Source organism: Rousettus aegyptiacus, unplaced genomic scaffold, assembly GCF_014176215.1.
Source record: "Rousettus aegyptiacus isolate mRouAeg1 unplaced genomic scaffold, mRouAeg1.p scaffold_m13_p_3, whole genome shotgun sequence".
In the NCBI taxonomy this organism is placed as follows: domain Eukaryota; kingdom Metazoa; phylum Chordata; class Mammalia; order Chiroptera; family Pteropodidae; genus Rousettus; species Rousettus aegyptiacus.
This window is the reverse complement of record NW_023416306.1, coordinates 3,700,350-3,717,382: the sequence shown is the minus strand read 5'-3', so window position 1 is coordinate 3,717,382 and position 17,033 is coordinate 3,700,350. Positions and strand designations below refer to the sequence as shown.

Here is a 17,033-nt window from a genome sequence, read left to right as displayed (position 1 = left end):
GGAGGACTGTGCGAGGGAAAACGGCGCATGGCACCTCGGATGCCCCTCAGGGCTCGGCGCCCGGGCTGCGGCAGTGGGCCCGTCAGACCCGGCCCCAACACCTCCACGGAGCGGGGGGATGCACCTGAAACACGCCATCACGAGGGGCACGGCCATGGGGCCGACACCTCCTGACCGAATCGGGGACGGTGGTGAACACTCGAACCTACGTCTGGGTTTCCCCAGAGGCAGACTGAGACAGGGTGCGAGCGGCCACAAGGGAGGTCCTGGAGATGCTGGCGGAATGGTCAAGAGACAGGGAGGGGGAGGGGGCCCAGGGGAGGTGTGCTTCGCAGCCATCTCCGGAGCGGACGATGGCGCTCGCCCCTGCCAGGAAACTGGTTTACAGCAGAGCCTCGCAGCCTGACTGCGGCTGGCCGGGCCTCCGTTTTCTCCCTGGAGGGGACTGGGCTGCAGGCTGCAGAGCAGCGTTCCCGGCTGAGGCAGGAGCGTGTTCGGAAGGCCTGGGCCGGCAGGGTCCCGGTGAAGCCGGGGACCTGACGGGGGGTCAAAGTGGCGACCCGAAGGAATGACAAGGGCAAGCAGAGCCTGCAGAGGCCGCGCGGCGGGTGCGGCTGCGGGGCCCACGGCCTCCGAGGCGGCTGGGAAGAGCGTTTTCCAGCGGAGGCTGGAGCGCGGGGTTCTCTGCGTGCTTTCTCACCTGTCACGAGACAGGGTCAATCAGAAATCCAGACATTGTATAAGCAGGTGAGAAGCTAGCCACCCGGAAGCTATCTTCATTTCCATGCACTGGTGGTCTTTATGCTTAGACAAGATGAATCCCCCCAACTCTGCCTTAAAGAAATCACCACGCGGCAAATGCCCCGTGTGCAGGCCCAGGGGTCCTGTCCTTATGCGGCCAGGGACCAGGAAGTGAGGGTGAAGAGGAATTTAAGACAAGCATTGGTCAAGTACGGCCCATAATCTGACCTATTCCACACCGCATTCTCCTTGAAACAGCCCATAATTTAGTAAGCATTACTATGCCGGCCCTGACAGGCAGACGTTATTTTAATGGCCATTGTACTGATGAAGAGACTGAGGCTCGGAGAAAAGAACTAGGCCCAGAGTCTCACGGCAACCGGGGAAAAGCCTGACCTCAGACTCCGCCCACTCTGACTACACGCTCATTCTCTTCGCCATGACATTACGGCGTCTTCCTTAAGTGCCATGGTGACTGTGTTTTTTAGTGGAGGAAGGTGGTGCTAGGGTGAGGGGTGCCATTAGCATGATGGATGGGAAATGACAGAGAAAAGCGTGAGCAGGCGATGCCTACGATGACCTCTTTCCGCCCGAACCCGATGGCTTCTGCTCCAAGCCTGCTGCCCACAGGGATTCTCATCCCCTCACCCAGAGAGAGAGGGGCTTTGAGTTAAAGAGCCATGTAACTCTGAGGGTCTATCAAGAACGCTCCTCCGCTGACCCTTCCGCAAGCCCCCTGTGCAGTGCCCGACTCCCCCTGAGGCAGCGTCCCATCCCCGGGTGACATCGGGGCTGCGCTAAGATGTCCTCGATAGTCAGAGACATCAGGGACCCAAGTGGAAACAATGAGAGGACTTTACTTGGCTCCAAAGGAACCACTTTGACCTTCAGTGGGTGGCAAATGTTGCATGTTGTCAGGTCATAAATGGGCAGCTGGTTCAGGACACGTTTGCAGAAGTAACTAACAACAATCTAAAACGACATCCCTTGTCCTCTTGTTCTATCCCAAGATTTGTCAGTTACCTGGGACTCAATCCCAAGAAAAAAGCAGGGGCATGTGGTCACCATAGCAGTTTGTCAATTTAGGGACATCAGAATAGAGCAGATTCTTGAATGATGTTGTTTCAGTCAATGCTGTTTCGTTATAACGTCGAGCTGTGTAGAACCTTAACTCTAGTTTACACCGATTAGCCTGTGGTAAAATTGGTTTTGTTACATGTTTTTTCACTTAAAGTTGCAGAACTTGCAGAACCTATCAATGACATCAAGTGAGGGCTTACGGTACTGACTTCATTTATACCACAGATATTTACAAAGTGGCACTGGGGACACCCGGGGAACAAGCCCAAGTCCACGTTGGACAGGCGCACGTGTGTAAGCTCTAAGGACAACGGACGTGCTCACTGGCTGCTTACTGAGCACTCAGGACAACTCTGTTTTCCAGCAACTTTCCTCTTTCTACATGATCTTCCTCCACATCTTGCTGCACTTTGAAAAATAAGGTGTTCTGCTACAAAAAGAAACGGGAGGTGCTAGCAAATAAAGTTACCCTACTCCATTGATGAAAGTAGATTATGTGTGTCCAATTAAAATAAGCACAAAAACAACTGGAAAATTTCCTGAAGGAAATACAGAAAAGAGTAACAGATAACATTTCTTTCCTCCTAAAACTATTTTAGTGACTCAGTGCTCACAAGTTTTAAATGTTATTTTAGGCACAAAGTAAACACCAAGTGACATTTTTAGCAGTCCACTTTGCTTCAGGAAATGCAAAAGCAAAAACAAAGCTAAAATGCTCTACCCTCCGAGGAAAGACGACCAAACTACCGTAACATTAAAAACAGAACTAAAACTAGCTTCCTCCCTTACACCAAAGGGTCCTGTCTAGCAGCTTCTGCCAAGACCTTTTCCTCCTTTCCCCTCTGTCCAAGTGGCCAGGGAGGGCAAACGAAACCCAAGTGACCAGGGAGGGCCAGAAAGTAAATAAGTCACCCGTGTGCCACAGAGCTTGCCATTAACACTCGCTGCAAAAGAATCTGGGTACTCACTGATCCTACAGATTCACTCCAGGTCATAAAAAAATCCTCCTCAACCAAAATACATCACGGGAACCGGACTCCTTCAGTAGAAGCAGAATTCAGAGTTCTCACCCTGCGCACAGGTCAACCAGCTCCTGTCTACATTAGTTCAAAAACATGTACTAATAATTAACGTAACACACAGCCACTTCTACTCAGAAGCAGGGCTAAAGCAAACCACAGAACTAATGTGCAAAGTTTTGAAGCAATTCTTCCTTTAATGGTAGGTATTTATTTAGGCAACACTAAACATATAACGAATAAGACAGTTTAAAAGAGAACAACACCAGAAGTTTGGAACATAAGATTTACTGCAATTAGCCATGGCTATTTGGTTCTAAGTTTCCTAGTAACAAAGGTAAAAAGGCAAACAAGATGGGTTAACACTGACCATCCAAAGAAAATAAATAAACTCAGTAGAAGAGGGACTTTCTCCCAGTACAACACTCTAGAGGGAATTCCAAGAAGGATGTAAAGTAACACTGTGAATTGGGTCTTCGATCTTAGTTTTACAAGATTTGTAAATAACCACTTAATTCTGCTCTCTATTAAAAAAAAAAAAATCAATAGCCCAATAATTCTGTATCGGTGAAGGCTTTTCTTAGGTAATCTAAGCTATTAATGCAGACTGGTATACTGTTTTCAGGAGCTCAAACTTAATACAGACATAACCCTTAAGAAAATTAATGAAAATACGGTTTTCCCCCACCCATTTTTGGCAGAAATGAGATGTCAGTCACGTCAGCACTGAGTGCGGTTAAAGTACCGATGACTAAGGCCTGACACACGTCTGTGCCCACAGGGCTGTCAGCAGCAGCCCTGGTACTAGCAGGGCTTAGGGTGCAAGAGAAAACCCAATCACAGGCCTGGAGGCCAGCCCCATGGTGGGGAGGGGATCCGGGGGAGCAGAGCAAGGCGGCCCACTTCCTCCTCAGAGACTCTTTCTTCAAAGAGCCCAGCGTGCAAACAGGCAGCCAAGATGCCACGGGGAGGCTGGGGGTTTGCTTTTACCACTTCCCCGGCTTTTCACGACTACAACTGAGCAAGGTCGAGGAGGGCGGCGGCAAGTCGAGGGCAGCAGGCAGAGACAGACCAAAGCTCCAGAACGCTCAGCCTGGACGGGCACAGGGACGGAGTGCGGCGAACGGGGCCACCACCGACGTGGCACCCAAGCGTGGGAAGAAGGGGTCAGGCCCCAAATGGGGAACTGGTGACCGGCAAGACGGGGGCGCAGAGGCAGCGGCATGAAGGGTGGCTCTCTACGGTCTCCGGAAGCCCAGCTCCTGGGGGTCAGTGAGAAGGGAAACAGGTGGACGTTCTCCTGGGCGGAGTCTGTGGTGACCAGGCAGACAGGGCTCTGGGTCCACTGCGGTCAAGCCTGGCTCCACCACCGACCAGCTCCGAAAACCTGGACAATTTATCGCCCTCGTCGGCAAAACGGAGACAAACGAGCACCCAGCACAGAGGGCTGCCGTGAGTAACACGTGAGAGCACGTGCACTTACCTGGGAATGACGTTTTACACAGGCAGCCACGTCAGACAGGGGTCCTACACCTGCCGGCCTCTCTCGCTGAGGCGCAAAGTAACACACGCCAAGTGAGACTTTGAGCAGTCCACGTTGACTTTGCTTCAGCAGGTGAACGCGGGACGTGCAAAAGCAAAACAAAGGTGGAAGGCTCTGCCCTCCGAGGAAAGGCCTTCTGACCTAACTTTACAAAGCAAGGGGACATGCTACACACACGCTTATTTACCAGTTACATGCCGCGCAGATTTTTTCGGAACCACTCGAGTTAAGTGTCACAGGTCACGGCGTGTTCCCCAAGTACTCCAGAGAGCGGTCCCTAAGGACAGGAATGTTCTTCATATCAGCACTGTGGTCATCAACTTCATTAAATTTCACACGGATACAATACTTTATCTACGCTTCCATCCTGGTTCCAGTTGTCGAGTGAACCAACAACCGAAGGACAGCTTTTGAGGGGCAAGCAAACCCACAGCAGATGCCAGGGTTAGCCTGGATTTTCAAAATGCTAGCTATGAACCCATAAAAAGTGACATAAACTCCTCGTGATTCGTCTCCGTTCTCTGCGTCTGTGTAACACGAGCACGCACGACCGTTTCACGGTTTCCGTGGGTCAGGGTCCAGGCACAGCTCCCGTGGGCCCCCCGCGAGGCTGCGATCAAGGTGTCGGCAGGGCTGACACCTCCTGCGGAGGCCTGGCCAGGGCGGGCGGGGCGTGTGTCCAAGCTCCCTTGGGGGTTGGCGGAACTGATTTTCTTGCAGCTGTAACACTAAGAACCCTGGCTGCCCTTCGCTCTCGGACACTGGGAGCCCTTATTCCTCCAAAACGAGCAAGGGAGGACATCTCAAAGCGTGTCTGCTAGCAAGACGGCCTCACAAAACAAAACATGATCGGGGGAGAGACAGCCCATCGCCTCCGCCACGTTCTGTTGGTTACAAACAAGTCATGGGTCTGTCCACACTCAAGGGCTAGATGAAGCTGTGAACACCGGGAGACGGCAGTCACCAGGGCCACACGAAAGTCCATCTGCCACATGCTTACGCCTCCTGTACGGCTGTGAGATCACGTCGAACGCGCGGTTCAAAGCAAATAAAACAAAGACCTCCCCAGCATTTGGGTGAACGACCCTGGCTGCACACATGGACAACGAACGGTCTCCTGAGGCTGACGGCATCGCCACACGGCGGGGAGAGAGGCCGGTCAGCGTCTGGGGCTCGGGATGCTTCGCTGTGTGTCAAATGTGTCTCGAAGCGTTCTCACCACTCTTCCCCCGAGGTCACTATGACGTCACCTTAGCTTCCACACAGAAGAAAAGCCCCGTCGCAGTGAAGTCTACCTGCTCCTTTCTCATCAGCCTGCAGCCGAGGGACAGAGAGCACACGATGGACTCCATCATGTGCACTGGAGAGACAGAGATGCAGACAGCAGAGGGAAGAGGAAGGGCCAGGGAGGGCAGATATTTTAGGCTCCGACTCTCCGACTCTCCGTTTGTGTCAGTGAGCAGGGCCGGGTGGGAGCGGCCGGCAGGGTGAAAGGACCGGCTGCCTCCTCACTTTCTTGCCTCCCGGGGCGGAACGCCTCACTTCACTAATAGGATTCTGGTGTTTAAAGATAACATTTCTTTTTTTTTTTTTTAACAACACGGTGCCTAAACATAAAACTAATTCCTACCTTTGCCCTAAAGCAGGGGTCAGTGAACTTTTTCTTTAAAGGGCGAGAGAGTAAATATTTTCAGCTTTGTAGGGCAAACGGTCTCTGTTAAACTGCTCAACTCTGCCATTTTACTGAGAAAGCAGCACAGATTACATGTAAATAATAGGCGTGGCTGTGTCCCAATAAAACTTTATTTACAAAAACAGGGAGCCAAGTCGAATTGGCTCTTCGGTGGTGGCTGGCCAGCCCTGCTGTAAAGAAACGGCATTGTTTCAACACTGAAAAGAAACCTGACGTTGCTGGTTTCCAACAGGGGTTTTCAAGGGTAATTCTGACCGTACACGCGATTGTTGCCTCATGTACTTTTATTCAAATCAACCCCCGTGCTTGTATAAAATGCAACTCCACTAAAAAACTGGGTGTCGACGCAAAGAGCTGTCAGCCCTGAAGTCAAAGTAACGTTGCCATCCACACAATCGAGACTGTCACCTCTTTCTGATGAAATAACCGTTTTCTCCCAGGCTCGGTAACCAGGCTAGAGACGCTGCACACAACCCGCCCCCCGTACTGCAGGTCGGTGAGAGGCGTAGCTAAGGCTGCTTCGCTCAGCACTGCGATCCCAGCGCCCAGCACAGTCAAAAGTCCTCATTAATGTTTGCTGAATGCAGTAAAAGGTCAGGCCCCATTACATGCTTTCTCGGCCCCAGATACTTTTCACTGATTGCACTTAGACGTAATTACACAGTTGGACTATAATTAGTCAAACTATGAACGGCATTCCGGTGAAAGGAAGATATAAAATAAGCTGAACGTTTCAACCGCTCAGGTTCAAAACCATACGCAGGTAATAAAATCACCAACAGTATCAGTCAGGTTAAATCAAATTGCTAGCCACTGGCTTCTCAACAACATTGGAAAATTTGCAAAAGCAAGCCCGGCTGATGGCTTCAGTTAATCATCAGTAGTTTTTGAGTGCCCAACTGAGTAACCTGCACAGGGAATTCTATTTGGCCCGTGCCATAAGCCTGTTCTCAACTGAGTATGTTTCCTTTCGATTTCATCTTTAACAAATGCCTGTAGAGTAAGCTGGTCCTAGGCTTTTTCTTAATCGAAAAAAAAACAAGACGACACAAGAGGGACTTCGGCCCTTTGCTCAACCAGTTTCTTGTGACCCTTTTCGGAACTCGGAGCTTGCCCAGCCCCCGGGCTGGTGCCAAGGACAACGAGGTGCAATGAAGCTGGCAAATGCACTTGTCAGGCAGGAGACCCGGTTTCCTCTTCTCTCCCCATGCCGTCCACCCCAGGATTCTCCATCCCATGCCTTAGAAGAAGTCAGTTTTCATGTAAATAGAATTTAACTCGCCAATCTTGAGCCTGCAACCTCGCAGGTCCCAGTCACTGGGCAATGGCACTTGCAGCAAGGGCCGGCTACCACGTGAGTGCGCTTAACACAGCAGCTCTCCCGATACGCCTCGGGAGACAGAGGCTTCCTGGGACCGCCTAATGACAATCTCATTAGGAGCCCAATTTCCCATGAAAAGAGAAACAGAAATGACCCACGACCGGGTCTCTTAGCCCTTCTGAAGGTCGGCACATGTGCAGCTATCGCCCTGGGCAGGGCGACCTAGGAGATGTGCTAGAGGTGGTGTCATGCCAGGCAAAAGGAAGCCTCAAGAGGAACCTGGAGCTCTGTCCCCTAAGTCACTCCTGATAAAAGCCCCCGATCCCACAAGTTAGGGACTTCACGGAGGACGTGGCCAATTATTCTAAGTTTGTGAACATCAGCAATCAGTGGTTTTGAGCCCTGTGGTTAATAAAAATAGAAAAAGCCCTAAGAGAACCACAATTCGCTGTCTATCTGTAAACCAAATAAACAGCAGCCTCCTTCCTGTACTTATTTCGGTGGACGGTGGCCACTCCTACCTAACACAAGCCAGAAACCTTCTGTCATCCGTGACCTGCTTCATACTGTCACCCCCCAGATCGCCTCCGTCACCAAGTCCTGTCCATTTACCCTCCAAACAGCCAGTGAATCGGTCCCGCCGCCACCAGCCTCGTCTCATCCATCATCCGCCGGGATGAATGAGCGCGCGGCCTCCGAGTCTGCTCCTGCCTCCTCCGGTGCATTTGCCCACTGAAGTCAGGGTGATCTCTTCAAAGCACAAATACCATCTCCTCCCTCAATCAATCTCCTTCACGAATACATGACCTCTCCCCGCTAAACACGTAATGGCTTCTCGGGGCTCTTAAAGGCTTTGGTAAGACAGGAAGATCTCCTCTCTCGCTCAGTGCCCCTCTCACCCCCACACCTTGGCTTTGGGGCCCTCACACGTTATTTCCGCACCCAGACTGTGCCCCCACACTCCCACGGCCTCCCCGCATTTGGCCTGGTTAACTCTGACTTCGTGCTTCCCACCACGGCTCTGATAGGTCATAGCATTTATTAGGCTGTAGTTATATATCTACTTGGGAGCTATTTTGGTTTCTGCCTTTCTCAACTAAGGAGGGTTACAGGAGAGAATGAAGACTCGGACCCCAGGGCACCCATTGGGAATGAATTAACTTCCATGCACCTCGCACGACTCCGGCTACGCGCCATCCCAGGAAGACCTTCAAAATAATCACGCGAATAATTCTGTGTTCTGTGGTTCAGCTGCGGAACTCGGGTTTGGAAAGATGTGTGCCTAACACATCTGACATACGGTACATACTCAAATATCTGTCGATAGGAAATGGAAAAAGAAATTAATCAATGAGCTACCCACCCGGCGCTGGGATCCCTGAGGTTTAAAATTCAAGCCAGTGAGAGAATGAGGCTGGGTGCCTCACCCCGTCTTCTCCACCCACAGCACAAAAGCCATGACGGCGCCGGAAGGAGGATGGGACCCGCACACACGTCCTGGAGCCAGAGGGGTGTGGGCGCTAATCCCAGACGGGCCACGCGGCACAGCCCTGGGTCCGGCTCCCACCTGTAAAGGGGCGTGATGCCACCATGTCGGCCACAGCTCCTCTGGCAGCAAGAAGCAGACGCCCTATGAAACACGTTCAAGTGAAAAGGCAGGTTCGAGGTAAGTAAGGATGTACGGAGACCCCTGGGGCTCCGCGAGGGTGGAACACTGACCTCCGGCAAGGAGCTGAGAGGGCGGCCGGGATCCCGTGACCCCTGGCCTCGCCCGCCGCTGCATCGCCGCCTCTGCGCCCAGCCAGACGGGCCTCGAGGCTCGCCTCCCCAGGGAGCGCATCCACGCTGGGCTTCGACGACAGTCTTTACCCTGAGACTCCCGTATTTATACTCTGGTCCAGATCGTTCTCCTTTCAAGATTTACATATGTAACGGTCCACTCAGCATTTCCACTTAGACAGAACGGGCGCTTGCCATTGAACTCCTGCTCCCTGCCCCCAGCACCCCCATCTGGTTGATGACAACTCTGTTCTTACAGTTAGAAGCTCAGGCCAAACCCCTTGGGTTCACCCCGACACGACCCTCATCCGCGCAGTCAGGAAACCCTGTGGGCTCCGACCTTCACACTACGGTCAGGTCCAGCCAGCTCTCGCCACGAGCACTGCGCCGACCTGGGTCGGCGGCCCGGGTCGCCACGCCGGCTCCCAGCGGGGCTCGCCGCCTCTGCCCCGGCACCCTGCGCTCCGCGACGTGCACACCAGAGCGGTCTGAGGGACACGCAGGCCGAGCATCTCCCTGCTCCGCTCAAACTGCAGTGACCGCCCACTTCTCTTGCGATCGAGGCCAAGGCCCTCACAAGGGTCCCTAAGGCCTGAGGGCCTCCTGCTGTCTGCTCCGGCCCTACCTGCTTCCCGACTACTCCCTGGACGCACCTGCCTGACCCTCCTCAACCCCCCCGAAGATCTGCTTGGCCAACTCCCTCACCTCCTCCCAGCCTGCATGTGAAGCTCACTGTCCCCATGAGGCCACCCCACGTGCCCTCGTTACCCCTGCAACCTAACCCCGGGGCCTGGGGCTCCTGACGCCTCTGATTCTGCTCCCCAGCGCTCGCCGCCTCCTCGCGTCCTTCACAGTTCACTACGGACAGTGCGTACTGTCTGTTTCCCCCACGGGAAATGTCAGTTCCACGAGGGTGGAGGGCTGCGACTAGCCGACTAAAACACTCGGTATTTGCTAGGTGAACGCGTGAAAACGCTTCCGAGTTACCACTCCCTCGTAACTTGGTGGCACACCGTGGCTGCCCACCTCCACTTCTGGAAGACTCCAATGCCCACCAGTGATTAGACTGAGTCCTGGTTCAAATTCTCGAGCTGGATCCAACAGGCTCAGCTCGTCATTCCAAGGCGGGCCACATGACACAGGGCAATGACCAGCTGCCTGTGGGTGAGCCACCGAGTACAGAAGGTCCTCTGGGCAAAACTGACAAAGAGCAAAGCCACCTGGAGCCAGTCGGTGAGGGAGCAAAAGCTCTCCGCGGGTCACGGCGCACCGCACGAAGGTTCCCGAGAGCCTGGCGGGGGCTGGCGCGTCAGCCGGGAGCCGCTGCGGGGCCCCACTCCCCCCCACTCTCCCGTAACTCAGCCGCTCCGCCTGCCAACACGTCTGCGGACGCGGGTAACTGCGCTAAACACCCGTGCTGGACGGGAATCGATTGAACGCTGCAGGCCAGCGGGCGCTCCGCAGCTCTCCCCGCTCCCCCCTCACTGCTGGCGACTTGGTCACGATCTGAAGACAGAAAAGTCTGAATGAGCCGGACGGTCCCGGCCCAGGGTCGCTGGTGCAGCTGCCCCTCGGGCCGCGTGCCCTGAGGCCTGACCGGCTGCGGCCCGGAAGCCTCGGCTCCTGGCCACCTCTCCCCACAGCAGGGCGGCTGGTCTCCCCCCACCCCCACCCCCACCCCCGGAGCAGAGCACCCGAGGGAGGCGGGGAGGCAGACCCCCCCAAGGTCAGAAGGGACTCGCCATCCGTCCCCTCCGGCAGGGCGGCCGGGGAGGCCAGCGCCCGGGCTTGTGACCCTGCAGGCGGGAGCGCGGGCTGCCCTGGAGGCGCCTGTCACAGGCTGGTCAGGCCGCGCTGAGAACGGTTTGACATTTTAAAAGGTTGTAGAAAAGAAATAAGAACATGTATCACAAACCACGTCTGGCCCGCGAAGCCTCAAGTGTTTACTACGTGACTCTCCTGAGGTCCGATGACCCCCTGACGAAGACTGTTTACCAGAGGTGAGTTGTGGAGATCTCGAGGGTACCTGACTGTACGCAATGTTTCCCTCACGCCCTGACTTTAGAAACTAACCCCCAGGTAAGCAGCTCGACTGCAGCAGATGCTCGGCAAACGGCAGCTCCGAAAACCCGTGTCGACCACCAAGACAAGAACAACTCGGCATAACCTGAGCAGAAAGAAATGCTCGGCGGTGCCTTGCCCGTAAGTACGTGCTTGATAAACTCGGCGAATGAATAAAATACTCGAAGGGCTCGTCCTGAAAGCAGTATTCAGCGATCGTGAAAGTACGAAAAATCTTTAACGAATGATTTCGCAACATGCACAAGACAAAATGTGAACTTTGCGTAACGACTACTCACAGCTGGAATGTACCGGGTGCTAACGCTGACAAATACCGCCACCCCCATCACCCGCCTCACACTCTACGAGGCAGGTGTATTAGCTGCCTTCATTTTACAGACGAGCAAACTGAGGCAGACAGAAATCAGCAAATCTCCCCAGGTGACGTGATCGACAAGCAGCAGACTATTTACACTTTACACATAAGAGTAAAGACCAGCGTCCCGAGCCTCAGGCCGGAGCATCGGCTGGCTGACAGCGCGGGGGACAGACAGGAGCAACCCCCCTCCCGCTCAACCTGCTGGAGTCCCCGGCAGGGGCTCTGGAGACGGGCAAAGCTCCCAGGCTCCCAATAAGCAAGGTAATGCCTGATTTCACTTGACTGCTCACTTACCTGCTCCCTCTTCCCCGACAGCTTTAAAAAAGGCTTTCACTGCGGCGTCTGCCTTCCACCCACGCAGCATCTCTTCTGAGAGGAAAGTCAGCACCCAGACCAGCCGCGTCTCCCACGGCCTCCCTAACGAGCTAGGTGAGGGGCAGCGCTTGAGCCTGGGGGCCAACAGGTGCTCACGCGGGGGCGGTGAGAGGCAAAGAGAATGCCACACGCAGAGGTTGGGACCCCGGCCACCCCGCCGGCCACCATACACAGAGCCGAGCTCTATGCCAACAGTTTCCTACGTGGCCATGAGCAGACCTCGCTCTCCGAGTGGTCTCTGAGATGGCTCACCTCGTCTACTCTTCTCAGATTCATGAACCTGAGGGGAAATGACTTGCCCAGGGCTACACGACCAGGAGCAGAACCAAAGTCCCCTGGTTGAAGAGACAGATGTTGATGACGACAGGTTCTGGAGGGAGGAGGGCCGGAGGGGAGGGGCTGACCTTGGACGCGAGGCCGGCTGTCCCATGTCAGGGCCTGGGAGAGCAGGAGGCAGGGGTAAAGGAGACACAGGAAGTCAGAGGCCTGGAAGCCAAGAGGGTCTGACGGGGACCTTGAAGCCAGTGGTGACTCTCTGGACAGGCTGCCTCGAGGGACAGGAGTCAGCTGACCAGGGACAAGCAGAAAGACTGTCAAAGGGCACGGAGGGTCCAGCTGGGAGTGGAGACATGAACTTGTGTCAATAAAGGTCCCAATTACGTACAGCACTGTGACCTCCGTGGGATGCCGGTAAACACAGCTGTCCATCCCCCACAGTAAACATGCTGACCACGACAGGGCGGCAGCCCTCTCGGTCCGTGCTAACTATGAGAACGACTTTCGACAAAACCGTGATTCCCTTGCCTGACAAGAGGAGGCGACATCCCAGTCTGCTCCTGTAATCAACTGTACCAGGAAGGGAGAGCAGAGGAGAGAGGGGTTCGGACATCGGAGAGACCACAGTCTGGGTCCCAACTCTGCCACCTGCGAGCTGCGTGACCTCGAGCAAGTAACCGCAGCCGCACCGAACCCCTTTCCTCATCTGGGAAGTGAAGATAACACTACCCACCGGGCAGAACTCTCGTGAGGATCGAATGCAACACACTCGGCTCACAGACGGCTGCGGGAGATTGTTTGCAAAACATGGCCCAAGGAATCTCCTCCTGGTCACACCTCTTCGCGAGGTGACCCTAGGTACCTCCCATGGCGGGGCGGGGGGGGGGGGCTGTCTCTCTTCTAGACTCTGGGCTGGTTTGGGACTTGCTTTCACCAATGAAATGAGGCGGAGGTGACACTGTCTGTTCTGACCCTGGGCCTCGAGGGGTCCTGCATGCCACATTCTCTGGGAAACCTGCCGGCTGCCAGGTGGGTGACCCCAGGTCGGCCTGCTGGAGGCACAAAGAGCCCTCCCGGCAGCTGCCTGCAGACACGTGGGGGACCCCAGACTAAACTGCCACCTGTAGGAGCATGAATTAAATAACTGTTGTTGTTTTAGGTCACTAAAAACTGGGGTGATCTGTTAGCACGCACTGCCAGAGCAGCACTCAGGAACAGGCGGCTGGGACGAGCATGGCTGCTCCTGCCCAGGAGTCCTCCCAGCCGGCGCCTTTTCCTTCTCCCTGGGCCATCCCCACTGGCGTCCAGTCACGCCACCAGGCCTCCCTTTTAAAAAGCTTTCCTGACCCCGTAACGGCGACCACCTGTCTTCGCTCCCTCTTGCAGAAAAACCCCTCAAAGACCCGTCCACGCTCGCCGCGGCCCAGCGCTCTGCCCGACGTCTGTTCAACGCCTTCGCGCCCGACGCTGCGCCGGGACTTCCTGTCACGGTCCTCAGTGGCCCTCACGTGACTTGGCTCGCGTCGGTGCGGTTGTCACCGCTGCCCCCTCCCGCTCCTAACCCTTCCTTTCCGCACCTGGCGCCCCGCACGCCGCTGCGCGCCGCGTTCCCTCCCCGGCTGCACGGCCGCTCGTAGCCGTCGGCCTCCTACGGCGGGGGCGCCCGGGTTCCGCCGGGGCCCCTTCTCGTCCCCCACTCTCTCCCCTGCTCATCCCACCCAGTCTCACGCGCCAGACTCAAAAAAGCCTCGACTTCCCTGAACCCCAGATTCCTACACTTGACTGCCTAAAGCCACCTCCTTCTAGATCTCCGACGGACACCTCAAACCTAACTCCTGATCTCCCCAGGCTGCCCCGCTGGCGCTGCTCCTGCTCACAACGGCCAGGATGCTCGCGCCAGGACGTCAGAGTCAGCCTCGAGCCTCTTCGTCTCTCATACTCCATACTCGGCCCCTCAGCAAACCCCGCGGGCTCTCCCTCCCGACTCCTTACAACCACCTACAGGGCTCTACGTGATCTGCTACTCCCTGACCTCACTGATCAGCCTCCTGAGCCTACTCCACTCCAGCCACATGGCCTCATGGTCACCCTAAGACATGCCGGCCTCGCCCATGGCAGGCCATCAAAGCAGCCAGGCCCCCGCCGTCGAGTCGAGAGCGCCCTCGCCCAGACACCCGCAGCACTCTGGCTCCAGCTCCTCGCCGCGGAGGCCCCTCCTTCCCACCCTCTGTAAAACCAACGAGCCCTCCCCTCCCCGCCTCCTTCTCGGCATGGCGCCTGTCGTCCAACAGACTGTGCATTTTGCCTGTTTGCATATACACTGTAAAGTGAGAGGGCAGTGACGTCTTCGTTTTCCATTAGGTATCTATCCCCTGTGCCTAGAACAGTGCCTGACGTAGGACTCATTCAATAAATGCTTCCTGAATGAACATCCATCAATGAATGAATGAGTGCCTACAGAAACTGCGGAGTGTTTTTAGCACGGTGTCCCGTTTGACGGTAAAGGACGACTATTTAAAGGCTCTACACTCAGAAGCACCAGGTTCTTCAAACCTTCCATCATCTGTTTCCTCGTCGGTGTATGGACGTGCGTGTGGCAGACTAGAAACCAGAAGGCTCGGCACAGCACGTCCAATTATAACAATGAGGCAGCTGAGTGGGAGATTTGAGTCCTCTTCTGGCCTGAAAATTTGAGGATGCTTTTGGTGACTGATGAGTCACTTGTTTCCGAGTTTCAGAGTAATGAGGACAGCAGAGAGCACCTGAATCAAAAAGACCCTGTGGATCGGGGGTTGGAAACTTCTGCCCACAGCCTAAACACCACCAGCCTTTGGTACTTTGTGCAGGCTGCCTGTTTACAGCCTGCAAGCAAAGAATGATTTTTCCAATTTTTCAAGGGGCTTTATTTTTGCTGGTTATTTAAGTTCCTACATAATAGTCCTGATTTTGCCTACAATATCCACTACCTGGCCCTTTAAGAAGTTTACCCACCCCTGACACAGATTAACCGTCCTGGGGCAAATTCCTCAGCTGCTGACACAGTCATCAGGGTATTTCAGCATGAAGTGACTTCCAAAATCAAGTGCCCCAAAAGCAATCGTCAAAAGGTAATATACGAAGTGGCCATTGCTATTATCTTAAATAACGGCGGCACCCTCTGTGCAGCGAGAAAAGAAACCACCAAACACGGAAATGCATGTTACGCATGTTCCCAGGGTAAGTAAAGCACATCCTAAAGCCAATGGCGACGGATAGATATTGTTCTAAATTTGGAAATATCTGATGACAAAGCGAAGTTTCCTTCCCTTTTCCTACCCACACCCAAAACAACACCCCGCACTGCTCGTGAGAAAAATTCCTTCACATTTACAGCTTCCATTTCCCACACCTGATCTTTCACTTAAAAAAAAACTAGCTTATGGAACCCCTTAATGTACACAGATCTCTCAGTATCACGCCTGGTACCAGGAAGCCATCGGTATTGCTGTGATATTATATCCCAACATAGTCCTACTGCATGATTATCACGTTATTGTATCTTACACTGTATATGTGGTAGATATAATACACAAAAGTATTGTATACAGTGTAGTGAACACACATCTATAATGTGTAAATATAAAATATATAACCACAATGTATACAATACATTCTGTTGCCTCATATTGTTATTATATAATTATATCATTATTATATTACTATTCTACCACAGTAGACACCAAGCCACAAACTAGCTGTGGGACTTGAGACAAGTTACTTCATTTCCCTAAGCCTTGACTTCTTCGTTGGTAAAATTAGGAAATCATTTTTATAAGATTTTTACTGCTCCTTTTCTAGATCAAGCCTGTGATTCTATAAGCACGGTAAATAACCTTCGCTCCGAAAACTTCTCTTACCCTACACATCCGAACATGGCTTGGACCCTCGCCGATGACGAGGCGCAGACATCGTCACCGTCCATTACACTCTAACACCCTGACGCTCTGCACGTGTCTGTCCACTCCCGCCACCCCTGCGGTGAGCTGTTTAACAGCTGTATATCTATTTCAATAACATCTGAGTTGGTGCCTCCATCAAGTACAGCAGTTGGGGAATTGGTAGCCAGTCAGCCCTCAACAGAAATGGTGAAGAGTGAGAGCTGGGTCATTAGTCACACTGGGTCATTAGTCACGCTGCCTAACAGTAAGCATTACACTAACAAGTGTTAATAACACTTCTGGGCTCAATCTGTTCCTTTCATGTGAGGAAAGTACTTGATAATCATTGCTCCCTAGGAGGTACAAGATAAAAGTTGTGGTGGCAAATGGGTATTCCTAAGGAAGGCTCATGCCTCTCTTCTCTGAAACTCAGCACTCAAATGCGACTGAGCCAAGTCCAACGCAAAGGACCATGGGAACAGGAATTCTGAAACAAAAAGATTCTCAGCATTAGCATTGATAATTTTGACTGTTTCACACCCTTTCCCTGAGCCCCATGTCCTCAAGTAACTCATCACTATAGCATTAACAAACACAGTTTAAGTTTTACAAGAGAAACAATCGCAAAATGGTAATACTCAACAACGCTGGTGTGGTTGGGGATGATATATTTAAGCGTCACTCATGAAAATGTCAACATAGACATCCCCCTTGGAAAACAACATGGCAAGAGCCTTACAGTGATCCCTGTGTTCCCAGACTGGGAACTTCACACCGAGGACTTAATCTAAAGAAACCATCCGGCGGAATCACAAACGCATATGAAGAAAGCACTTACTGTTGCCTTAC

General features: G+C 53.5%; 1 protein-coding gene across 10 annotated transcripts in view; it reads right to left on the bottom strand.

Moving 5' to 3' along the window:
* The window catches only part of RAPGEF1 (Rap guanine nucleotide exchange factor 1), a 122,245-nt gene that overhangs the window by 77,731 nt on the left and 27,481 nt on the right, over window positions 1-17,033 (bottom strand). For 4 of the 10 annotated variants that reach the window (XM_036218077.1, XM_036218078.1, XM_036218080.1 and 1 more), the window contains exon 1: window positions 9,117-9,195. The exons of the other annotated variants lie outside the window; for them this stretch is intronic. In XM_036218077.1, the coding sequence (XP_036073970.1) occupies window positions 9,117-9,180 (64 nt within the window). In that variant the 5' untranslated portion in view covers window positions 9,181-9,195. Of the gene's footprint in view, window positions 1-9,116; window positions 9,196-17,033 lie in introns of those variants that run through there. 10 annotated transcript variants of the gene reach the window in all.